Raw genomic sequence first — 26,389 nt, 5'->3', positions numbered from 1 at the left:
GCTGTGCTGCCCAAACTTATACAATATAGATTGCCAGTTGCGTGTGGTTTTGCTTTAGCAAGGGTATGAGAACTGTGCTTTGGAGGGTCTAGTCAAATTGAAGACTGAAGATGGTTCCACTGACAAAGATAATAACCCTGATGTTTTCACATATGGTTTTCTGACCTATATTTTTGGATTATCTTGCCTTCTCCTGTAATACAAGCAAGATGAGATGTCAGCATCCCACGGCTGAAGTGAAACAGAATGAGTTTAAGAGATGAGATGAATGAATGAAAAGATAAAGAATATGCTTCTTTAGAAAAATATGCACATATACAACTTTTTGCTTATCACATACTCTGTATTAATTCATACATGGATGTAGCATAAGCATTTCACATAATTTTGGCACTGTGCACAATTCTATAGTAAGCTGTTTGATTTTCTTCAGCCACACTATATTAGCACAATAGCATCTAGAATATTTCAGCAAAATATTATCACATTTGTACTAGAGCTGCCAGAAATACTCTGTTTTCCATGTTTGTAAACAAAAATAGAAACGCTATTACATAAACACTGTGATTGGAAAAATACCCTCTTTTCAAATCCTCCCTTACATTCAAGTAAAGGAGACTTAAGCTACTTTAGTATCCAAAATACATTTTCTGTGAAAGAATATAATTTTCTTTGGGTGCACTAAATATGCAACCAGAACAAATCAACTTTTTGTCTTTCCAAAACTATATCATTTCTGAAAGGCAGTGGCATATGATGATGTACATGAGATGAGATTTGGAGGGCTTCAATGGATCTCCTCATTTAGCATACAAATTAACTAACGGTTACTGATTACTGTTGCAAATTCACAAATTAATTTCAGGTGCCAGTAATGATACTGGTTTACTCAGGGATTTTTGAAGATTTTATATTGCAGGAAGAGAGGTATGGGAGTATAACATTGGACTTTAATGAGAAAGTCTATTTTTATTTTAAATGAGTTGGTATATAGTTAAACTTGTAGCAGTTAATTTTTTTCCCCTCCTGTTTCACTAATAGCAGCAAACAAGAGGTCAACTACAAACTGATTTCTAATTAGTCCTACTGAATCTTCCTGGAAAAGGCTGAGATCTTGTTAAGTTTAGAAGCTGGGTGGAAAGCAGTTAATGGACTTGTATGGAGTCTTTTAATTACCAGTCTTAAATTTTTTACTGCTAGATAGCACCCAAGGGCAAGAGGTAATCTGCTTTATAAACCTTGGAATGATTTGCTTTATAAATCCTGGAGTTTAGGAAAGTGGAAAACTCTCTTTAAAGAGAGTATTCTCTTCCACTAGGAATTACATTTTTGGCAGTTTTGTGAAAAATTTAGTGATGGATTCTTTGTGACCTCCCAATTTACAAGTGTTAGCAACATGAAGGCCAATTCCTCACAGCAGTTAGGGCCTGCCCAACAGATAGGATTATCCAAAACAAAGATGAGTGTCAGTATTCGTAAACCAATTAACAAATGGACCCATCTAAGGTTTAGAGTAAACTGACTCTAAATTTCTTTTTCATTCAAAGCATTACATTTTCCTGCCAAATGCAAATCTTTCCCCCCCACACACACTTGGTCATCTCTATATTAGAAAGCCACATTGTCTTGGGGAGGTCACATTGTAATTTGTGCAGTTTACATTGTGTGGATGGTAAAACATCTGAGTAACATCAGAATCGATAGAAATTAAAAAAAAAATTAAAAATCAGATCCATAGCCAAATACAGAAGTATCCTAATTCAAAGTTTAGAGTTAAAAAGAAAAACATTGACAGTGATTTTAATTTTTCAAAGGTATAAATGGCTCAAGATTAACAAGGAGCACCCTGTATCTGAACTAGGTCAATTTAACTGTGTTTTACTCGGACACTTTGCTTGCATTACTATGACATTTGTATCTCAGTCCTGGATGAAAGATGGAATTCACAGGAGTTCACAAGTGTTGCAGAGGGAGACTCCATTCCTAGACTGTCTCCCGGTAGCAACAGTACCAAGTAAAACTTTCTTCAGGTTCACTATGGACAAATGAGATGTTTGCTCCTGGGAGGATGGAAATCACTTTAAATGCATGGTCGGTCTTTCTCCCAGGAAATGAGGGCTTAGTGATCACGATGTTGTATTTGCGTCACATTCAAGCGGATGACTCTTGCTCGATGATTTCCATGGCGATGACCTCAGCACCCTCCATAACGGTGACCTCAGCACCCTCCATAGCGATGACCTCAGCACCCTCCATAGCGATGACCTCAGCACCCTCCATAGCGGTGACCTCAGCCCCCTCCTCGCCTGGGTTGTTGGTGGGCTCGTTCCTTGGCTCCTGATGGCAGATGTAGACAGGCATCTGAGGAGCCTCAGCCAGGGCGGCAGCGGCAGCGGCAGTGGCAGCAGCAGCGTTGGCGGCGCGGTTGGCGCGGCGGCGGCCACTCCAGCGCTGGGCTTGGTATTGGTTCCATTGACGCTTCAGAGCGGCTTGGACCTGGAAGAGAAGAGAGAACCTTGTGTTCATACAATTGTCGGAAATGATCTGAGCCAAGTTCATGAGCACAGGTCTTGGAGCTTATCAGAGGTTAGGGGAGGTTGAATTGTAATTCTCATCTAAAGGGCCGTGTGGTAAATGCTCTGCCTGTGGAATATACCATCTTGGAAGAAGAATTTGCGAACTGGAGAACTGAGTTACTTGCCTCAACTACCACTGGCAAGGTTATTTGCTGTTCTGAGCAAAGGTTCCTTCATTAGCTCTTACAGTCAATGAATGAAAATTTGACTTGGTTTCACATTCAATATGGCATCCACGCCATATTAGGGAGACAGAGTTTGAAACCTTTTTATCTGCTACAACCTCTGATACAGCAGAAGCTTTTATCTAAATCTACACATTATTGGTCATGAAAAAAATATATGGAAACCATTGCACAGTTCTGGATTTTATGATAATGGCCTCATACTGTTGATTTTCCTTTATCCAACGTGGCTTGAGAGGGGGTGTGCCCGATAAAGCTCTGGTTAGTGGTTAGCTAACCATGTCTTATACATTTTTGTATTACCAGGTGTCGTGGTGTTTGGCATAGAGCAGTTATTCAACAAATGTTTGTTGAATGGTTGTCAACATCCATTCTAGAATGATTTTCTACCTCTTTAAGTCAAGAAAATGATCATCCATGACCGTATTGTATATTGTAATTAGTGCGTTAGTGTCTGGTGGTATTAGGGTGGGATGCTAAAACTGGCTAGAGTGAATTTGAGGAAGAGACTTGAATTCCTCCCTGAGGTGAACTGTAAACCACTAGGTCATCTACAGTTGTGATTAGGTCTTCTCTCTCACGCCATGGTGTATGATTTGGGGAATTACTCTTGAGCTCCAATGGGTCGCTAATTTTGGAAATTATCAGAAGCAACCACTTGTAATATTGTACCAGCAATGAGCTGTGTGGGAGGGAATGGTTGTCACTGGGTAACATCACATCACCTTTCCTTTCCTTTCCCACTGATAAGGCCATTTCACTGGGTCTCATTTGATGCCATGAAAAAGTATTGAACTTTGGGTCAAGAAACTGATTCTGCCCACATTAGCCATGAAATCTTGGGTAGGATAGTTAACCCCTCTGAGACTCCTTTCTTCAATACAACTCTTCTACCTCACCTAGCTGTTTGAAGGATTAAATTGTTGCACTATGAATCAAAGTGGCTTCTAAGATGTAAGTACCATACAAGGAGGCTATTATTCCTATTATTATACTCTTATTATGGCAGGATGGTGGCCTCAAGTCTTTAGACTAAAGGAAACTCTTACGTCATATGTGTGGATATATATATATATTTGGAGGGTGGTGGTGTTAAGAAAATAAAAATGAGCTTAATTACATAGCTTCTGATCTCATGTTCAGTTCTCTCTCATATATTCCAAGCTAGGTCTCCACAAAGAGTACTCTACAGCCTGGTAAAATATCTGATGCTAATGCAAATGAAAGTTTCTTCACACTGTGATTTGCACTGGCAAAAGGGTGTTGTTGGATCTTTTGGGAAAAGGAAAGAAAATACTCTTGGTGGGTAGATCACCCTAGGAATATATTTTCAAATACAAAGGTGTTTATTAAAGGTATTAATGAATAAAGTTCAGACTCTCCCCTTCCATCACTCACTTTGTCCTTCACTTGACTCCCCAAGAAGACAACTATGTTTCCCTATCAGTTTCTGGGCTTTTGCTTTGCAATCTGTGCAATAGGGAGAGCTACAGAATTGAAGAGGGACTAGACTGATTATACCAGAAAGGATTGATATGAAACCACAGCTGAATATATCTGGGAAAGAGCATCCCTACTGAGTTATACTTTCAGACAAAACATGAGTAAATTTTACTTTTTACCATGCAATGAAATTTCTCTTTTAGTACCTCTTCAAGAATCTAGTAAATATTTAAATTGCTTTCCAATTCTCTTTTGAACTTTGGATTTCTTTACAATGTATTTTCCTGTTGAGACTAGCAAAGAGATAGTGATGCTTTATTTGGGTTGTACCGTCTATTAAACAGGTCCTTAAATGCCAGGTTTATAATCTAGGAACTATCAAGTGCCCTGTTGAGGAATTAGGAAATATACTGGCTCAGCATAATTTTGGAGAAGCAATGTCCCCAGACAAAGGGAACTGATAGTTTCTGTGGATTCAGCATCTCTTAAATACCAACATTGTCTTTATAGCTAAAACACAACACAGATATTTAGAGGTATCCGAGGCAGACAGTGCCCAGCAGGAAAAAAAAAAGGAAGTCTTTGTTTTGCCTCATCTGTCCTTTTAAAACAGTCTGCATTGGAGTATCCATGCATACTACTGAAGTACCCAGCATGAGGCCAAAGGGTTTGAAGTCTATTTCAATTTTTAAAAATTGTTACAGAAATGTTCATAGCCTCCTATAATTGTATTCCAAAATTATAACCTATCCTTTTGTGTGGAGATGGCAATCTGCTTCCATTTGTAAACCACACATGTAAGAATAGGCCCTTAGCAGCATGTGAAAGACACTTCAATTTAATACAGTTTAATAAGGGCAATTATCTCCTACAGTACCACAGGTTGAGTCTAACGCTGCTTCGATCACAAGAATGTGGGCATTGAATCTGAAAAATACAAGGGAGACTCTGGTTGCTCCTGAAAAGCATCAGAAATGTAAGGAGTTGCCCACGGGGTAAGTATAATATACAAAGTTTTGAATTATATAAATTCATTGCTCGTTATAAAAGCAATTAACACAGATCACTTCACATTTCCTCGATTATGTCAATTTATTTATTGCCAGCTTTAAAAAATAGAGCCCTGGTCTGATGGCTTGAAGACATAATTATTACACCTGGCTCTATTATTAACTAACTGTATAAGGTTGGTAACATTTGGGGCCTCCATTTCTATATTTGTAAAAAAGAAACTCAGGTTGGAACGTTCGTGGTTGAATTTGGATGTTTTTATCTTTGGCCTTTGTTTTCCCATTAAGTTCATTATAAGCACTTGCAGTTAGGTGCTGCTGAATGGAAAGTGGGATTTATCCCAGGAGTTCTTTTTTTTTTTTTTTTCTTTGTCTAGGACAAAGAAATCCTTGTTTAGCTTTGAGTCCCAAAGCTTTCTTGAGTCTCTAGAAAGACAATATTTTTGAAAACCAAGTTTTATTGAGAGAAAGAATTTCTAAATAGAAAAACTTATTTTTGCATATGAAGTGGTCTGAAAATAGAACTTTACTAAAAGCAATAGTATACAGCCCCTATGGAGAACAGTATGGAGGTTCCTTAAAAAACTAAAAATAGAACTATCATATGACCCAGCAATCCCACTACTGGGCATATACCCTGAGAAAACCATAATTCAAAAAGAGTCATGTACCACAATGTTCACTGCAGCTCTATTTACAATAGCCAGGACATGCAAGCAACCTAAGTGTCCATCAACAGATGAATGGGTTAAGAAGATGTGGCACATATATACGATGGAATATTACTCAGCCATAAAAATAAACGAAATGGAGTTATTTGTAGTGAGGTGGATGGACCTAGAGTCTGTCATACAGAGTGAAGTAAGTCAGAAAGAGAAAAACAAATACCGTATGCGAACACATATATATGGAATCTAGGAAAAAAAAAAAGGTTCTGAAGAACGTAGGGGCAGGATAGGAATAAAGACACAGATGTAGAGAATGGACTTGAGGACACAGGGAGGGGGAAGGGTAAGCTGGGACGAAGTGAGAGAGTGGCATGGACTTATATATACTACAAAATGTCAAACCAGATAGCTAGTGGGAAGCAGCCGCATAGCACAGGGAGATCAGCTTCGTGCTTTGTGACCACCTAGAGGGGTGGGATAGGGAGGGTGGGAGGGAGGGAGATGCAAGAGGGAAGAGATATGGGAACATATGTATATGTATAACTGATTCACTTTGTTATAAAGCAGAACTAACACACCACTGTAAAACAATTATACTCCAATAAAGATGTTAAAAAAATAAAAGCAATAGTATAGCGAACATGCAGGATATGACATAGGGAGAGTCCCTTATAGACAGGAAGGGGAAGTGGTGAGTACAGATCCCTTCCAGTCCCCCCGCAAGAGGAGAGACAGATATAAAGAGACACAAATGACTTTGCATTTCCACTTCATGGAGGGAATACTTGAAAAAATGGGGAGAAGAAAGAAAGCAAGGAATAACAGAAACATTCCTGTATAGCAGGTCTTTCTCTTTGCTTCTGAGAGCACAGTCCTGAAAACTGATAGCCTTGTAAAGAAGTCCCACTCTTGGCCTGGTACCAGGTCCAACAGGGTGCCTGAGCAGTGGAGTGGCAGTGACGATGGTACGTACTAAAGACAGATTCACAGGCCCTTCACAAAGGTGAAGAAAGGGGCCTGAGTTTCCAGGCTCCTCAAGTGGCCTGGAAGGGAGGACTGGTGTCTCAGGGTAGGGCTGGGGCCTGCAGAGTGAGAGGATCTCTAGGGTCCTCAGAAGTGAGGGGAGCCACCAGGAACTTCAGCAGGGGGTGCCAGCGTAATACTTGGAAACCAGCTGCCCATTTGTTCAAAGGCTTTTGAACTAAATATTTTCTAGAAAGAGACTGTTGTAAACTATTAGAGGCTGGTGGAATGAGCTCTTCAAAGCAAGCTAAGTTACAGCAAATAAACAAAATTTTAGTTTTCACACATTTCAATTTGTGACTATTAAATTGAGATCCTTCTAGACCTTGCTGCTTTGATCCACAAACTCTTTTATCCACAGTACATGGGCAATAGCAAGAAAAATGAAAAAGGGAAAACCTGCACTGTGTTGTTAGTACTCTCAATTCTTAAGCTACTGCTTAGAAACATTGGGCCTCTCCATAGGTGTAATCATCTTTTTGTGGTCTCTTAGATACTTAACAATTTACTGAAATGATTGGGTGGTCAATGTCCACACTCTTGGAAAAGTTGTGGGAAATGTCTGTTACATAAGCGTGCTCTCGTGGTCATCTCCTGATGCCTTGTACTGTAATCCTCAAAATTCCTTTCCTGCTTTTAACCTACCCATTGACTATCTGATCCATTTCCATAGTAGGAGTCACTGATAACATATGGATAATAAACAAAAATTAAAACCTTTATCTTCATTGTAGAACTGACATATTAGCTCCCTAGATCTCTGCTAAAACGTTAACATTCAGCCAGGCAAAGCGTGATCACAACCATGCGGCTGGAGATCACTTTCCGCATGTGTAAGTGCCCTGCCCATGTTCAGTGTTGTAAGACAGTAAGCTCACAAGATACCTGCAATCCATGGGGCTGGGCTGATACTACATTTGGCACAGTACACAGTTTCTGTGTTATTAGAAATGCCACACTGGTACATTCCCCCAGTAACATGATATTAACTAAAATGGGGATGGTTTCTTTACTTCCAAAAGCAGAGATAACATACTTGAATTAGAGACTTTCAATTGTTAGGAGCACCTCTGGGCTTGCTTTCTACGCCTGCCACTTCAAAGACGGCATCATGGATAAGACACAATCAGTATTGAAGTATCTTTACAAATGCGTGCAAGCCTTTCGTGTTTTCAAGGTATGCCCTTCCTGAACCTGATTTTTATATTAGCCCTATATCGATATTATTTTAGATGAAAACATTTATTTTGTATGCCACCTGAGCCAACTCCAAAGGCAGGGATATTCATTCACAGAAATTGATATAAAGATGGGGTGACCTAAGCCCTATTTATTTACTAGTTTTTACTGTTCTTAAAAGAAAAGACACTTTAACAGCTGGTAACAGAAGGATGTCTTTTCATTTCTGTCTCAGAGTTTCAGTATAGTCCCTAGCAATAGTGAATACACAGTATATTTTTGTTCGATTAAGGAATGAGCTGTTGGATGGATGAATGAATGAAGGAATAAAATGTATCAATTAAAAGGGAGAGTAGGGGCAACCATCTTGCAGTTTTGGGGTTGGACAGGAGCAAGAGGTCTCAGAGCTGCAAAATATTATAGGTGCTCACTGAATATTGTTTAACTGAAGAAATAAAGACTAGAAAATCCATTAAATATCAATTAATCATGGTTAGAAAATCATTCTTATTACTAACTGGAAAATAATACATTGATCTTTTAACAAAATGTGATTTGCCTTGGTATAAAATTATTCTCGTTAGGAATTAATTTAAAATTATCACAAATACTTTTACATTAAAAGTTATGAGGTGTATAACTCAAGAAAGTGTACTAACAAAACTTCAGGAAGGAGTCATAGACATAATGCCGTGCAGTGGAAGATTTAGTCCATTTAATTGGAAATCAGGAAATCTGGGTTCTAGTCCTGGTTATAAACTATGATTGTGACATTGGGCAAGTCACGTGATCTTTCCGGAGTTTAGATTTCTCACCTGAAAAATGAGGGAGCTTTCAAATCTTTGAAGCCCTGGAAGTTCTTTGGTACAAATTTAAGCAGCTCCACTTTTGTTTTACAAATTGGGCTCCCAGGCAAGATATCGTTGGAAGAAAGGAAACTCTGGCTAAAAAAACCCCTTAAAACACTGGCCATGTGGATCTCTAGATTTTACTGATCTAAATATTCAGATAACAAATTACTTATTCCCTTTTGAGTCTTAACTCCAGGGTGATTTTCAAAATGTTGAATAAGTGGTATGACACTGGCATCAAGCAACTGGAAAAGAAGGCAGTGAACCAGGACAAACTGGCTGGATATTGGTTCTGCCCTAGTGAGGAGTTGGGCCTTCCAAAGGGAATGGGGGTGTGACGTCGATTCTGTGGGAATCCAAAATAGCTTTCACTGTTGTTGCTCAGGGTGCTGACCAGCTTCAGGTATAATCCAAGGAAATGAGAATTTAGCTACCTGTCTGGATAATATCTGCAGTTGTACCACACAAAAACATAGGTAAGATTCAACTTGCAGTAGTGGAAAAAAATATGATCCAGCTAGTCATGAAACCCTGTAAGGTCAACTGTAGAAGTGAGAGTGCACAGAGGCCCTTTGGAGACTGTAAAGTGCTGGCTTTATATAAACGAGTGGCGGTATTACATGTAACACACGCTTACCTCGTGGTTGCAGAAGCAGTAAATGACGGCAACAAAGAATCCCTAAAAAGAGGAGGAAAAATAGAGTTGAAGTTATTTTTGTGTGCATTGTGTTGTTTAGTAATCAATATAAACAGACAACCTGGAGAGGAACATTTCACTACAGCAACAGCAAGTCAAGGCTCGATGAAAAACAATTACTACCACTCATGTTCAGTGCTTCACTACAAGAATATTCCATTAGAAATGCCTTTTTCTCGTTAGGATTCTATTGTTTGGCTAAAAAGACTGCTCTCGTCAATCTGGTTAATATATTATGGCCTTTAACATGGAGATTTATAGCAGAATATGCTGGTTACAGGGGACTTGAAAAGAATCTTTGTACCTAAAAAACTTAAAAACTGAGATCTTGTAGAGTTTATTAGAGAAAACTTTTGCAAGCACAAGTGTCACAGTCAGTGCATGGCTGTGGGCCTGACTGTGCCCTGTGTCCTCATGGTGAACTAGTGCAGTCCTGTTCCCACAGCCAAGTCCATCTCTCCAATAAGGACGTGGACTAAGTAACTTCTGAGGTTCCGGTCACTACTCAGAAGATTCCTTGTATGCAAGCTTTAACTGCCTATAGAAATGGCCAAAATAATAGATCGGATTATTAAAATAATTCCTAAACTTAATTTTAAGCCCTATTAATCTTGACCTCCTTCTTCACATTAAGCCTCAGCAGTAGAAAATAAAACTACTTGGACATGAATAATTGAGACAGCAAAACTCTGGCCTAAGAGCCTGTAGCAGACTCACTTCTGCCTTAGGACATGCCGTGTCCCACCCTTGCTTTCAAAGTACCTCACACTGTGCCTTCAACGAGGCTTTGGATCTGAAGCAAAGTGAACGGAAACAAGGCAGCCACTCTCCACCCCTTGGTAGCAGACATGGGACCACCTGGGACCACCCCCAAGACGCTGCTCCATTCTCTCCCACATGAGAAGAGACCTGGATACATTTCCCTGTGTAGTCACTGAACTGCCAAAGATGGATTCCTGACATCCCTCTGACAGATGGAGGGTGACAGAGCAGGAGGCGTGCATGCTCTGTGCAAATTCATTGCAGCTCATGGAAAAACAATTCAATGTGTATTTATGAAAGGAGGGTCTGAAAATTACTGTATGGGAGACGGAGTATATGTGTGGGTGGGACCAGCTGAGGGTCCTGGGAGTAATGGGAAAGCAGAAGCAACAAAGTGCTCACAAAACCTGGTTTCCTTCACAGTTTTGGATGTTGGCTTGGAGGCTGTAAGTTACGAGATTTTAGGTCAGCTTTAGAGTTATATCTCCTGACTTTGCCACTAACCAGAAAAGTCCATTTCCTTATCTGTAATAGGCATGAGAATACTTACCTCACACATGAAGTGCTACATATTAGTGAATGGTAGCTATAATTATGATGATTTCTGATTGGACAGCGTGAGAGTGTCAGCCATACCCATTCTCTGTGGTCTGCCTGACATCGTAGGGATGGCTAAAATGTAGCTATTCTAAGGTTCTGACCTCTCTAATCAGAGTCAAGGCAATGGAGTGAAATGACTGGAAACTGGCTTCCAGTTTAAGAGGGATATAGATTCCAGCTCAGGGTCCAGTGTTGGCATTTCACACTGATAGAAACATCTGCTTCTCTGCCCTGTGTTTTCATGGCATTAGCGACTAGACTGATAATTATCCAGGTTGGAAAGCCAATTGGCATTGGTTACATGGGTCTTCAACAGTCCCCTCAATAAAGCAAAACCAAATGTGGCCCTCGGATGCTGGGGAGGGGAAGGAAAGGTCAAAAGCACTGTGGGAGGCACTTCCCTGGTGGCGCAGTGGTTAAGAATCCGCCTGCCAATGCAGGGGACATGGGTTCGAGCCCTGGTCCGGGAAGATCCCACATGCCGCGGAGCAACTGAGCCCGTGCGCCACAACTGCTGAGCCTGCGCTCTAGAGCCCGTGAGTCACAACTACTGAGCCTGCATGCCACAACTACTGAATCCCGTGCGCCTAGAGCCCGTGCTCTGCAACAAGAAAATCCACCGCAGTGAGAAGCCTGCACATCTCAATGAAGAGTAGCCCCCGCTCACTGCAAGTAGAGAAAGCCTGCGCGCAGCAATGAAGACCCAACGCAGCCATAAATAGATAGATAGATAGATAGATAGATAGATAGATAGATAGATAGATAGATAGGTAGAAAAAAAGCACTGTGGGTGTAGCTCTGTCCTTAGCCCTGGGCAGTGGGTCAGTCTCTGGACAAATATATTTGTTCTCTAAAGATGTATTCTCAAAGCTCATACCTCCTGTTTCCTGTTTCCTGTCTCCTTGCCCAATTTTAAGATTCAAAACGTGGGAAAGCAGGCAGTGAGAGAGATAGAGAAGCGCCGTCTCCCTTCCGGGTAACACATGTTCTAAAGGGTCATTCTCATCACAGAGGAGCCCCAGAAAACTGTGGGCCCTGCACCAACCAGCTGAGCGAGTGGGTGAATAAGTGCTCTCCCTACCTGGAAGTGGATCAGAGAGTGCATCACGTAGTCGTAGATCCTTCCAAGCACTGGGTGGGAAGGTCTCCAGGGAAGGACGACGAACTGGACCCCCAGCAGGGGCACCAGGATCAGAGTGGCCCTCACCGCCTTAAGGTACATGTGCGATTCCTCCTCCTGGGATTCCTTCATTTTCTTCACAAGCACCCGGACGATGTTGAGCAAAAAGAAGAAGTTGATCTGCAAAGATATGATCGTTCTGAGCAAATTCTCCAGGTCAGCACCCCCGAAGGACACCCACTTCCCTCAGTTCTCGTTTATCCAGTGTGGGGAGCAGATAGCACCTACACAGGACACAGGTGACTGCCTGCGAGGTAATAGAATCGGCTCCGTGTTACGAGAACACGGAGCATCAGTAGAGCCAAATGCTCTTTTCAGACGTGAATTAACATTTCCCCCCCTTTTTTCCTATATGAGAAAATAATTTCCTGTATATGTAAGTATATTAGGTTCAGTTCGAAGGAAGGTGTTTTATTCTTTATTTAGGTTTTTATAATTTTTACAAAGGGAAGTCATAAGTGACACTTTTAGATTTCGCTTTCTTATCTTTTCATTATGAAGATTTTTCCCTTAGGCAGGACTACTTAACTAATAGTAAAATGAGGGCTGAAAAATTTCTCTGTAAAGCTTATGCAGTGGAGAAAGCTAACCCAGACTTCTTTTTTTCTAATAACACTTTTCAAAAGAAATCACTTCATTGAGGTATAATGTATGTTCAGTAAAATGGAGATTTTAAGTTTACATGTGGGAAGTTTAGACGAATGTATGTACCTGTGTAACAACCACTCCAAACGAGAAAAGAGCATTTCCACCACCCCAGAAAGTCCCCTCTTGCCCCTTTGCAGTCAGCAACTCCCGGACCCCACCTCCAGCAACTACTGATTCCTATCATCACAGAAATGGAGTAATATATGGTGTGTATTCTTTTGTGTCTGGTTTCTTTGGTTTAACATACTGTCTATGGGATTCATTTGTATTGTGTGTATTGGCATTTCATTCATTTTTACTGCTGAGTAGTACTGAATTATAGAAATAATACATATACATGATTTGTTTATTCATTCTCCTGTTTATGGAAATTGGAATGGTTTCCAAAATTTGACTATTATGAATAAGCATGCTATGAATACTTGTATACCAGTCTTTGCGTGGGCATGTTTTCATTTCACTTGAATGAGTACCTAGGAGTGGAATGGCCTGTTCCTATGGTAAGTGTACGTTTAACTTTGGCAAAGCCCAGGGGAAAATGCTGCAGGGGGACTTTGTGGTCTCTCGCTTTCTTATCAGCAACATCTTTACCTTTGGTCTTTAACTAGGCGAATTTATAGAATTGTTGGAAAAAAAAAAAGAACACCTATATTGTTGCTATAGCTTGTATAGAAATGAGCTTATGCCCCTCCACCCAACTGTAGTAAATAAAAATCATTTTTAAAAAGACTGTCAAATCAAATTGTTCTTATTATAGATTATCATTAAATTAACTGTCAATAATGGATTTAAAAAGCAACTCTCACCACTAGTGCCCCCATGACAGGACCATGGATGATGTAAAGCAGGTTGGTGTCCACACTCAGCCAGCAACTAAAAAACAGAGGAGGGGAGACATCAATACAAGTGCATTTTATTTACAAATATGTTAACTTAAGAACCACAGTACTTACTTGTCATTGAATAGCAGTGCCCTTGCGATAGCATGGGCAGTGGTTGGCACCAGCGGGAGCCCTAAAATGTGAAAAAGTACAAAAGCTATAACTACAGTTTGATGGAAATTGTAGTTTACTTTCAAGAATAGTGGCAAGTTTAACGTCTTGTCAAGATATTGCCGTGATGTTTTTGTGCAGATTATCTTTGGTCAAACCAGGTAAAAATGCTCTTAGTTAGAACATCATGTGCTGTCAGAGAGTTTGGTTAACAGCATCCAGATAATTAAAAGCCTTTCACAAATTACCCAGTGTGGTAGGTACATTATTACTCTCACTATGACCGTAATACCATTGTTACGTCTGTGGTGATGATGATGGCTATTAATTGAGACCAGAAAGCTTTTCACTGTGTGTGAACTGGGCTCTCTTACACAGGGGAGGTGGGTTGTCCTGAAGGGAAGGGACCTGAGATGGCATATGAAAGCCATAGTCTGATTGCTCCAAAGACTTCTTTTGGTGCTCTCAGTATTTCTTCCAGGCTTTTTGTTTTTCTGTTTATATCATGTGCATTGATCCTATTTTCTTTCAACAAGAACACTTCAGAGTAGCTAGTGCATACCTTACCCTCTGGAAGTTCTGGCTCCAGGACCTTTTATTAAAGCAGCTCAGAATCTACTTCCCTGAGTAAACTTGAAGTACTAGTCAAAAACAACTTTGAGTTTATAAACGGAACGATGGAGATAGCTGCTGGCGATGCGTCCTGTCAGTCTGAATCTTTTAAAAATCAACCTTTATTCTATAAAAGTAATCTAGAGTAAAGCTGTAACTTTTGTAAAAAAAAAAAAAAAAAAAAATCTTTTTCTCAGATATACCCATGCACAATAGAAAATTGTTTGATTTGGTTGACACATTTGTAGACAGAGTTTTTAAAACTATTATCAAATTAAGAAATGTGTCTCAGAAGTGAATCAGACCTCCACACTTTTTCTGTGAATTATATGCAAAAAGAGACTCAGAACATTCAGTTTTCACCAAAGAACCACCTCAGCTTCTTAACCCACGAAGCATATAATTCAAAATAGGGCCATCAATTAAATGTTTGACTTCAAAGAATTTTGAGTCTATTTACACAAAACATGATTGTGTTTTATTCACAGCAGTTCTAACATCCCACTCAGGTTTAGAATCAAAAATTCACTCTCTGACTTTACTTTGAAATACACATTTTAGAATTAGACAGCAAGAGAGGCAATATGGAGACTTCACTTCCACCTTGTCATTTTGTAGAAAGGAAAATGTGATTCTTAATACGGAGAAGAGTATAGACCCGTATCTGTTAATTCCTAGGGCTCTTCACCTGCCTCTAGCCATGATGTCACTTTTTACACAGTTTATTTTTTCTTTCCTTTTCCTCTTCTTCCAGGCTTCAAGCGTCATAACAACCTTTCCCGCCCACTAAAGATGGTCAGAGAAAGAATAATCCTCTCTCCCCAGGATTCTTCTTCAGGAGTACTGGATAAATTCTACTTGTTCATTATAAAAGTCCATGGGTGGGGGAGTTCCTTTGATTTATAACAACGGGAGAAACAGCAAGGCGAAGAATCAATCTGAAGAGGGTTGTAAAATAAATGATTTTTCTGAGAACTAAACTTCAGTGTTTGAAGTTGCTTCGATTTGAGAGAAATTGACCAGTAAGCTGTCCAGTGCAGACTTGTAAGGAAGTAACTACTGAAAGAAGACTTTTTTCATTTTCTGTTGGGGAGAAGTTCACCACCAGATACTTTTCACCCAGAGGGTGATGTTCATACTGTCTCTTATAATTCCTTGAGATGGAGTGGGTAATATTACAGCTGAAATGAATGGATGAGATGTACATCACCTGCAAACAAAGTTAGGTCTTAGGATGTAGCTTTCTTGGGTCAAATTTTCTGCTGTCCCACTTTCAAACTCTTTTCAAAACATAGGTTACACCTTATTTCATGGCACTGGACCTAAATTTTAGGACCCATCGTACTGTTTTGGTGTGAAAATAATTTCAAAAGGACAATAAAAATATCCAGTAGAAATTTCTTCTTCTCTGCTCTATTAAATTCTTTAAAGTTTCTGTGAAACTATTTTTGTTGAGAATTTATTTTGGTTGTAATTTTACTTGTTTTCCTCCCATCCAAAGATAATGCTTGCCTGAAGTTCTAAGAGAAGGCTATTGCTTTAAAAGAAGTCATCACAGCTGTCTTACAATTTTGTTCTCAGAATTGAGATTTGGTACTGTGATTTTTGAATGGTAAGGAGTTTGGTGGAATTTTAGTGTGTGCAGGAGTGGAGAAAGATAGATTTAGCCCAGGCATGTTAAAAAAAAAAAAAAAATTACATTTTAGAACTATACTTGTTGACTATCTTTCTAAACATCTATCTATGGAAATGCAAATCCTTCTCATTCTTTTAAATGGACGATTCTGTGCTTACCTTACTGAATGTGATGTTCCTTAGGATTCTACTTGAATCATTCTGATAAAGTGTTAAGTATTCTCTGATTAAGGTATCCCATAAATATTTTACTTATTTTCATTACCTTCTTTTTGATACAACAGCTTGTTCTTTTTTCCTTTGAATTGTAACACACATGAACATGTGTGTTAAGCAGATGTCTTCAAAGAGCCGACTACGATGATGCTACAAGTTTTATAACGAATTCACAACGCATCAGTATGGAAACAGCAGTATAAACTGCGCCTTCCAGAGTGCTCTCATCTCTGCTGAATGTCACAAGCAAGAATAAATGTGCAGCCTTTTTCTTCCATGAGAAATTTTCTGAGTGTGGCAGACAGATGTTTTTAAAGTCAAAATTGGTACAAGAAGTATGCCATACATTTTACTTCAAAGCAAATAAGTAAACTAGATCAGACAGAAATGGTGTCTGTGGTGGGGGGGGCAGGGGGGGGGATGTTATTTTCAGGTTTTCAGTTTGTAGGCATCTGACCAGTGCCAATCATTATTAATGTGATAATCAGAATTGCTATTGGGGGGAATTAAGTTGTAGCTAGTTGATTCCTGGCATGACCAGTTTCAGAAGACTAGAAATCACTGAGAGGGTATGTATGAAGCTGAGAAGGGCAGGGAAAGGAAAGAGGAGCTTCTTGTGGAAGGCTGGGACTAAAAGAAAAAACAACAGAAAAACAAGTTTGTATGCTGGCCTGTTTTGAGGACAGGGAAAAACAGGAGGACCTAGCACCTGATGTGGGATGGGCAGGAATAGTCACAAGCTTGATTTCTAACCTTACTGGATGGTTAAAAAATCCAGGATGCTGGGCTGTTGCCAGGGTACAGCCCTTTTAGTAGCCCCGCTGCATTCTGGCTCCTGACTTCCATGAGATACTCTAGAGTGTGAGAATTTCTCTTTCTGATTAAATTAGAATATCATTATCTGTTACAACCAAAGAGCTGTAGCATCATCAGTTCAACTTTGAGGCAACCCAAATATCTGCCCTATTGACCCACCATTAAAGGATTATCCCACTGGGTTTGGGTAATGTATTGATACTTGGTTAAAATCCATGTGTTCCTGTGAGGGAGGGTTGATAAGTAAACGAATATTGCATAGGGCCATCCCTGGAGTAAATCGTGGAGAAGACTTTGGGCTGCTTACATGACTTCCCTGAGGCATTTCTATACAGTTGGTAACAATATCTGTTGGGCAGGGGTTTAACTACAAAGTGTGATGTTTTCAGAAAGCCTTCGGATTACCCTCCCTCCTCATGAAATCTTGCCTCCCTTATGGATATTTTTAGGGGCTCCCCCAAATGCTGCATTAAAAGTCAGGCGTAGCTGAAGGCAATCCACAGCTTCTGCTCCAAGAGCCATAGTCACCCTGTCAGTGGAGAGTAAGGGCAGCCCTTGGCTCTACAGACAGTGTGGAATGGCCCTCGGGACCCTCCTCCACTATGGAAGTTTCACTGAACGTGTTTTTGTCCCAGAGCTTTTCCCCTCTCACTGCTTTACTATCTATCTGCTTCCCTTCCACCAGTGGAGCTGTTCTTTTAGCAGCCCTCGGGGAAAGGGAACAATTCTAGAGAGTCCCCAAGGACCTCAGCACCCTACCTTGGTCAATTTGTACAGAAGTAGCCACACCTCACAAATCATGTGACAGCGGCTTTTAGAGGAAGCTGTCTCAGAAGCTGTCCTCTGAAGTGACAGCTCAGAGAAGCAGGCAGCCCAGAAACCCAGGCGTGGAGATTGATCCTGCCAGAGAAAGGGGTTCATGATGGTGGATGACCTACAACGATTCCTGTATAAAAAACTACCACGTGTTGAGGGGCTCCATGCTATTGTTGTATCAGATAGAGATGGGGTGCCTTTCATCAAAGGGGCCAATGATAATGCTCCAGAGCATGCTTTGAGACCTGGTTTCTTGTCTACTTTTGCCCTTGCAACAGACCAAGGGAGCAAACTTGGATTTTCAAAAAATAAAAGTATCACCTGTTACTGTAACACCTACCAGGTGGTTCAATTCAATCGTTTACCTTTGGTGGTGAGTTTCATAGCCAGCAGCAATGCTAATACAGGACTAATCGTCAGCCTGGAAAAGGAACTTGCTCCATTATTTGAAGAACTGAGACAAGTTGTGGAAGTTTCTTAATCTGGCAGTGGTTTCTATGTATACCTTATCTTCATTATATCAGACACAGTGTCAATCCAGCAATCTTTAGACCACAGCAACACTTGTATCCATGTACTCAAGAAAGGGCCCCTTTTTCCACCTTACACTAGAGAAAGAGCCTATAGATAGAATTTATGGACAGATTGATTGTTATCTTTTCTTGTATAGGGCCTTTTCTTATTTGTGAGATCTGGGGATTCCACAGAAATGGTTCAATCTATCACAGCTCCTATGAAGTTAGTCCAGTCACCAAATATGAATGAGATTCTATTCGGTGGCTCAGAATCAAAATGATACTTTGATCCACTTGAGCCATGAAGTGCTCTCTACTGTACAATATGCCAGGCCTGCAAAATGAAGCAGACTCTTTTTATTGTGAATGGTGAGAACATATTTTTCTTCATATTATTTTCTTTGCATTGAGTGTGAGGAAGATAAAATGGCTTAGTAAAAGTAATAAAATCAGTACAATCACTAACTTTCCTTTGTATATATTATTTTGCAGTATAGGTGAGTATTACTGATTTGATTCTTCTCAAAGGGTGCTGCTGTTTACTGGAAATGAAAATGATAGCTAATCGTTTTTTCTTCTACTCTGCTTTCTATAACCAATCAGTGTTTTTTAATGTTTGTGTATTCTTTATAAAATTTAGATGTGATTCATTATTGAATTGTTTCCAATATTGGTATGTATGTAAACATGGTAGTATAGCCCTTTTTTTCATACTTGAGTATAAATAAAATAGTATTTTTAAAAGTACAGTTTGAGCACTACATAGGTTTTTTCCCCCCAGACTGGTTTTTAAACGTTTAAAGACTACAATTAACTTAATTCACTCTTTCAAGCACATGAATAAGTGACTGTCTCTCGTCTCGTTTGGAGACTGTTTCACCTAACATAAACTGTCAATTGGAAAATAAACCTCATCCATGAGCCTTGAAAAAAAAAAAGAAGAAGAAGAAGAAGAAGTAGCCACACCTCAAACAGTCCCACCATAAGCTTTTCAAAGCCATTGCCATGCACTGTGATGTCAGGTAGGTTCTACTTGGAGGCCCATGTGGTTATGTCTATTGCTTAGCTGGACTCCACGTCCTGAACCTTCACTAGAGGAGTCCTGCCGATGGATTGACAGGAAGGAACACTCTTGAGGATGGGAAGTGGGTCCAGGGTAGGGGAGTACAGAATTCAAAATGTGAAATTCTCCTTTGCTCTACAAACAGGTGATAAATAAAACTGAAGGGGGTCTAATCAGATCTCTCCATCAGCGCATGTTTTCAGTGCATCTGTTAGCTGGGTTTGTTTCCTGAAGACGTGCTCATAATCATACCCCTCCTTCGCTGCACTGACCCTCCTGCGTACCAGAGTCCACGTGAACTTGCTAAAAAGCTTCTACCAAGTTCTCAGGAGACTGAACTCCTGCCAGCACCTGTGTCCCATCTCTCCTCAAAGGACCTCAGCCCCTGCCTGTTCTCTGACCAAGACTAGAAGAAGACTGTGAATATACAGACAGAGGTAAAGGTGGCTCAAGACTCAGCTGCAGAAAATACATACCCCAGCCCAGGACATAATACCACCACATGCGTTGTCCCTCAGCGAACACAGACACCACGATGAGTGTGTGAAGGTAGACCCCTTCACAGAGCATCCAGAAATAGTTGCACGACATCATGTACTGGTGAAAAAAGTGCAAAATCTTGCAGATCGGCTGTTGGAAAGAAATGGAGATACTCAGTGGAAGACATCTGTAACAATTTGGCCGAGAACAGAGGGTGAACGTGAGAATGAGCTAAAGTATCTGCATTCAGCCTGAAAGGCAGTTTCCCCAAGCATCTATCAACGTGTCACCCTCTGGATTCGGAAATCAGAGTAATAGTTCATAGGTTATTAGTATTACATGTAAAGAAACAGCCAACTAGGGCAATGGAAGCCTAGTCTCCCAAATGTTCTTTTCTCATTACATCCTGGTTACTTATATAGACTAGACAGGTTTATTTTTCCTGTAGTGTGTCTGAGACCCATAATTTTTGATAGCATCCAAGGATTCATCACATAACTTTTAGGGCCCCTTTTCTATGGCCAATGAGGAGAATAACACAGAAATTGTTAATGCTGTCCTGAAGTTCACTGATCTGTTAGTGATGTTTACTTAGCAGTAAAAGAGGAGAGAACCAGTTGGTAAATTTCTCAAATATGAGCCAGCAGCTATGCTGAGCCCAACTGATGTGATTCTGCTTTCATAAGGGAGCCTTAGTTTCTATATGGGGGTCCATGTGTTTGGGACACAAGAGAAAAGGATGGCAACCTCACTTGGTACTCAGTACTGATGTGGGATCCACATTTCTGGAGCAATCAAGATTAACTACATATTGTTGTCTGTACAGAAATAATTATTGCTTAAACTACATAACAGAACACCCTAAATAGTTTCCTAGTCACCTCTAGAGTAGGGCTTGTCATCTTGGCACTATCGATGTTTTGGACTGGATACTTTTTGTTGTGGGGCTGTCCTGTGTGTTGATGGGTGTTTAGTAATATTCCTGACCTCTATCCCCTACCCAGTTATAACAATCAAAAATGTTTCCAGACGTTACCAGAGGTCCCCTGGAGAGGAAAATGTTCCTGGTTGAGGAACACTACCCTAAGGTATTTAGCTGTGCTTGACTCCCTCTAACAACAACAAAAATAGCAACAATTTAGCATGCAAGACTTTACATATTAGGGATGATTATTTGCATTATTATTTTCTCAAATGCTCTGCTTTACATTTTGAATCTGACTGGATTTCAGGCCTTCTTTTTTACAAAGCAGATTAGCCAAAAAGTGACTTTCAGTATTGCAGTAACCTTTTCAGGACCACTCATTTCTATTCAATGCAGAGCAACAGTAATTCATTTACTGGGAATCTGATGCACTGAGTCCTTTCAGAACTCACTGAACGTAAGAAGCAGCCAGCTGCATCCATGAGAAGGCAGATAGTGTATTTTCAGAGATAGAATCAACCTCTGATTCTGACCAAAGTGGAACAGTAGTGCAGATAATTCAAAACATCAGGTAATCTAAAAGTAATTTATATTGGTTTACAAAGGCACTGACTTTTTTTTTTATCTGATTACCTTCCTAATTGGGATTATTTAATATTATTATTAGTTTGCATTTGCTAAGCAAATACTTGCTATGTGCACATGACAAACAAGGAAGTAAAATAAGAAATTCAGCTGATACTCTGGATTCACTTTAAAGACTACTCTTACTTGAAAACCCTATTCCTTCTGGATCAGGAGGTCCAGAGCAGAAGCTTTGGTGGCTGCCATTTGTAGAGGAAGGGATAAGAAGAGGGCAAAGATGATGGCCCAGGGAAAAGCTGGGGCTCTGTGTCATCCAAAGCAGCTTTGACTTCACATTTTATATGCAGCCAATCCTCATTATTCACTGTAGTTATGTTCTATATGGCTAGATACAGTAGCATACTAAGGAAAAAATTGTGAGATGTTTTGTTTTTGTTTGGCTTTAAAAAAATTTGGCAAGGGAGAATTCAAAGTAACAACCAACTATTTCTTAAAGGACATTCTGCTAGAGTTTGGTTAAACACATGTTATTATTTAAGATCCTTTGATTTGTCAAAATGGTGGCTAAATTTCATGAAGAAACTATGCTTATTTTTTGTGTGTTCAATCCTGGACTAGGCCCTACAATTGCGAAGACAAAGTTCAGTGCTTGCAATTGAGAAAGTCATCTTCTGGAGGGGAGATGAATACAGAAATACATAAATGCAGCCATGCACAATGACTTCTAAAAAAGGTGATTTCTGTAATCAACATTAATACCATTAAAAATTCTTTTCTCGGGTACATAGCAAAGCCTGGCACCTAGATCATAGCAAATAAATGAATCAAACTAATGGGGTTTGTGTTATTAACATTACATAATCCATTCAATTTGTGAGAAAATTAACAAGGAATGAATTAGTAGATTCTGCCAAAGTTGAACAAATTATTAAGCGTTGTCAAGCATTCTGCCCTTCCTCCAATTTTTGCATTATTTGGGGGCTGCTATACAGACTAATTTATAGTAAAAGAGGTGGCTAACTATAAATTTCTCGAATTTGCATGAACAATATTGTAGCAAAATGAAGAGTATGCTAGGAGGGTTACTGGGGGTTACCAGAAGCATGTTTGAAAACTTATGGTGAACAGTTAAAACCACATCCTCCGCTATACAAATATATTAATAACTAACTAAAAATATTGAAAAATTAGTTTGAAATGGTCTAAAGAGTACTAACTCCATAATACTTTGTATCGAATCAAAGGTGCCAAGTTTATTTCTGCTAAATCTTGTTTTAAAGCAGAAATAAACTTTGGTGTAGGTTCTGGTGATCTCCAGCACTGTGTCTATAGGTTGTTCTGCCTCTGTTTCAGTGGTGTGTGTATATCATTCCGCCTCGTGTGGGCATATACTTTTGGGGAATGGAGGTTGCAACTCCATTATCTTCCCTGAACTGCTTAGAACTGGAGTGGGAAATACTGTGGAGAGAAACTACTTTTGTTTGTCTATAAAAGTGAATGGATCAAATGAGACTGATATTTTATTAGGTCAGTAATTTTCCCAGCTCTCTTCTCTTCAAGTGTGAGAGTGATTTTGATACACAGAGAACTAGAAAGGACATACGGCTTACCTTTTTCTTCTCCATTAGTTCATACATCTTACAAGCTTGAAATGCCCTTTCATCTACTCCTTGAAATTAAACTCTAAAGGGTTTGGGCATGGCTTATTGAAAGGAGTTCTTGAAGGCAGTGACGTAATAATGAATCCCTCCAAAAATATCCAGTTCAAATATAAATAATGAAAAAGTTTATAGTAGTGCTTTTTCAAATTTTAGCATGCATCAGAATCACTGGGAGAGCTTGTTAAAACACAGATTTTGGGCCCCATTAGTAGAGATTCTGATTCAGAAGATCTAGCATGGGGTGGTAGATTCTGCATTTCTAAGTTAAGTACCGAGGGCTGCTGACGCTATTGGACGATGGGGCACACTTTGAATGGATTTAGGGTACACAGGGAGTTTACTCAGTACCTGACTCCTGTTTTGGTTACTTGCTGGCCTTCCAGTACTAACTCTAACCATCAAAGAGCACAAGCTTCTTGTTCCAGTAGACTCACAATGCAATGAGAAACGTCCTGACTTTGATTCACATGTATACTAAAACTTCATGAGGAGGAATTACAGAACTTTTTGTCAAGATGCCAGTGCAGTTGATAAACCAAAGGGCAAAAGGCTCTCATTTCAACTTGAAAACTGTCAACTTGTACAGTCTTTAAAGCTAGCTGAATGAAGGAGAAAAATCCCCCAGTCAGAAAGTCAGCATTAACTTTGTAGGAAACTACTGCAGTCCTTCTCTAGAGAAATTTAAAGATATAACGTTTTCAATTAAATGTGAGTCTGTCATGCAATCCTGGGCTGATTTCTGATAAAGCCTCAGAGAAAATAAGCTTGAATCTGTGCAACTGTAGTCACAATTGGGTGTGTTTAGAAAAAAAAAAAAAAAAACACTGGAGAAAAAAGTCCCATTTGAGATAAATACACTGGAAAATGACCCAGAAATTGGCAAAGGAAATACTCCGGAAGTGTTCAGGAAACAAAGCCAGAGAAAACAGAAAACATGATGGGGAAAAAAAAAAAAAAGCCTGTTAGAAATGTGGCAGGGGAATACAAATTAACAGCTTGCTATACTCACGGGTCTTTGCCTACATGCTGTAATGAGGATATTATCACTCTTCACTGGGGATTTTCAAGCCATGACTGAATGAGTTTTATATGCTCAGGCTCAGGCCACAGCCCTTTTTGGTTATTTGTGATTTAAAAACCTCTGAGTATGTGCATTCTGCTTTCACACTTAGTCCTTTTAGATTTAAGCAGTATTTTACACATGCTCTGAGTTTCCACACCTCCCATGGTGTGTTAACACAGAAATGAAACTGAGTACCACAGTTAGAAAATGAGTGCTTACGTCCATGACAATGGTAACAACTCCAGTATAAATAATAATAGCTGACATTTGAGAGTTCTGACTCTTAAATGGATTTATGGATCTTAGATGTATTGGTTCATTTAATCCTCACAAGCAACTCTTTGAGAAAGGTACTATTATTATTGATATCTCTATCAAGAAAGTGAAGCACAGTGAGGTTAGGTAACTTGCTCAAGATTAATCTGTAAGTAAAAGAGCTGGGATCTGAGATCCTGTCGTTCAGCGAGAACAATGCTGTAGTATTTGGAGCAATCCATCTGAACACAGCTAATATCAAATTGATTATTGCTCCACAGCTTTCTAGCAATTAACCAACATACCCCAAGGGAGTGTACAAAACTTCTAGTAACTCAACTGAAAGTTTTTTGAGAATGAAAACAAATCTATAAGAAGTGCTGCATGACATTCATAACAGCCTTCTCAAAGCAAGGGAAACAAGCTGCAAATGTTGAGATGAAGACTCACTACATAAACCATACCACAAGATACCATTTGTAGGTGACTAATTTCTCGTGCAGAGGTATAACCCAGATTGATCAGGTGAGAGAAACTGGAGATTGGGTTGATGTTTATAGCCATTTTAGGAATAAATTCTTCAAATCCATATGGAAATGTGGTTGATTATAAATAATAAATTTTAAAAGGAATAAAGAAATCCTCTATACTTTTCTGTACCATATGATCTTGGTTAAAAGACCATTTATTGGCTTTGAAATGTAAGTAAAGTGAAATAGCATAAATGACCAGGGTAAGATACCTCAATTCATTACCGTGTCTTGGCATTATTCTCTCTGCACTGTCCCTCAAATCCATCATACTTTTTCATTCTCAATCTAATGTCTTTCATAGGCTACCAAAATGGATAATTCCAATACAGTTTTATCTGCCATTTGATCTCTCATCTCAAAAACTCTGCTATCGCTGTCACCTCCCTCACATTTACATGCTCTCCTTCCTACCAGCCTCCTCTGGGCTAGGTGGGAGGAGTCCAGTTTCCACCAGTGGTTTCATCAGTTTCTAGTTTCTCACTTCTGAGCATCCATTCCAAGCTGATCTTCCTGTGACCAGGAGGTGACGTTCTGACCTAGCCTATTGGCTCAACTGTCCTGAATAAAGGAGACTTAGAAGAAATTCACTTTGTTTTTCAGAACTTGGGACTCATTTGACTTTACTTATATAAGAGGCTGTAGAAAATGTGACCCAATTGTTTTGGCTTTTGAGGTATAAAATGCTCAGGTTCCCAGTAAAAACTAATCTCCCTGTATTGTCCCTTTCAGACTCAGATAAAAAGTTCAGAGAGACATTTCTGTCTAGAAAATGACTAGTATGCTGCCAGCTTCCTTTAGATGCAGCAAGAACAATGCTTTTAATTCTGCCTCCTAACTCTCTACATGAAGATCATCGAAGAAGCAGACAGAACAAGAAAATGAAATTTTAGATATTATGGAAATGAAATGTTCAAATGACACAAATGACAATGGGCAATTTTCACATCACTCAATAAACTGAGGATTTATTCAGCCCTTATTTATTCGATGAGTTATTTTGAGTTTAACTTTTAAAAAAAAAAAAAAGTTGTGTGAAGGAATAAGATTCTCACCCTTGGTTTTACAGGAGAGAATCTGCCCAACCAAAAAACTTCCAAGGGAAGAGACTGACTACTTCGATGGGAAAGGGACCATAAACCCACTGGGATTCCCTGCTGAGGAGTGAGAACAGTTTTCTTTTGCCCCCAACAAAATAAACCCTTACAGAAGTAGTGTGAAAGCACTGGGATAATGCAGCCTCCTTTTACAAGAAATAACTTTCTTTTTAATATATCCCCTTGGGCACTGGGAAGGAAAATATTTTTGCCTCTTAACTACTGATTCAGTGACCTGAGAATTGGGTCAAAATGAAAAAAAAACAACCCACAATTCTGTCTTTAGTTTGCTTAAGAAAGAAAGAG

At 39.6% G+C, this 26,389-nt stretch overlaps 1 protein-coding gene, 2 long non-coding RNA genes and 1 pseudogene across 4 annotated transcripts in view; 2 read left to right on the top strand and 2 right to left on the bottom strand.

The window, feature by feature from the left end:
* Window positions 1-15,406, top strand: part of LOC309665548 — a 69,691-nt gene extending 54,285 nt beyond the window's left edge. Inside the window, exons 3-4 of the long non-coding RNA XR_014266489.1 lie at window positions 5,087-5,199; window positions 15,181-15,406. This is a non-coding gene — a long non-coding RNA (uncharacterized lncRNA). The remainder of the gene's footprint in view (window positions 1-5,086; window positions 5,200-15,180) is intronic.
* Window positions 1-26,389, bottom strand: part of LOC309665606 — a 419,674-nt gene that overhangs the window by 145,563 nt on the left and 247,722 nt on the right. The window lies entirely within an intron of this gene.
* Window positions 61-26,389, bottom strand: part of CALCR (calcitonin receptor) — a 138,191-nt gene continuing 111,862 nt past the window's right edge. Inside the window, exons 8-13 of the mRNA XM_082471932.1 lie at window positions 19,964-20,117; window positions 13,776-13,836; window positions 13,629-13,695; window positions 12,076-12,294; window positions 9,573-9,614; window positions 61-2,496 (exon numbers count right to left, since the gene is read on the bottom strand). Coding sequence (XP_082328058.1) covers window positions 2,152-2,496; window positions 9,573-9,614; window positions 12,076-12,294; window positions 13,629-13,695; window positions 13,776-13,836; window positions 19,964-20,117 — 888 coding nt within the window. The 3' untranslated portion in view covers window positions 61-2,151. The remainder of the gene's footprint in view (window positions 2,497-9,572; window positions 9,615-12,075; window positions 12,295-13,628; window positions 13,696-13,775; window positions 13,837-19,963; window positions 20,118-26,389) is intronic.
* Window positions 16,742-19,863, top strand: LOC309665536 (ragulator complex protein LAMTOR3 pseudogene; annotated as a pseudogene). Its single transcript has one exon. The product of its transcript is annotated as a ragulator complex protein LAMTOR3 pseudogene (transcript).

Source organism: Balaenoptera physalus (assembly GCF_965194825.1).
Source record: "Balaenoptera physalus genome assembly, chromosome: 8".
Classification (NCBI taxonomy): Eukaryota; Metazoa; Chordata; class Mammalia; order Artiodactyla; family Balaenopteridae; genus Balaenoptera; species Balaenoptera physalus.
This window is presented reverse-complemented; position numbering and strand designations above follow the sequence as displayed.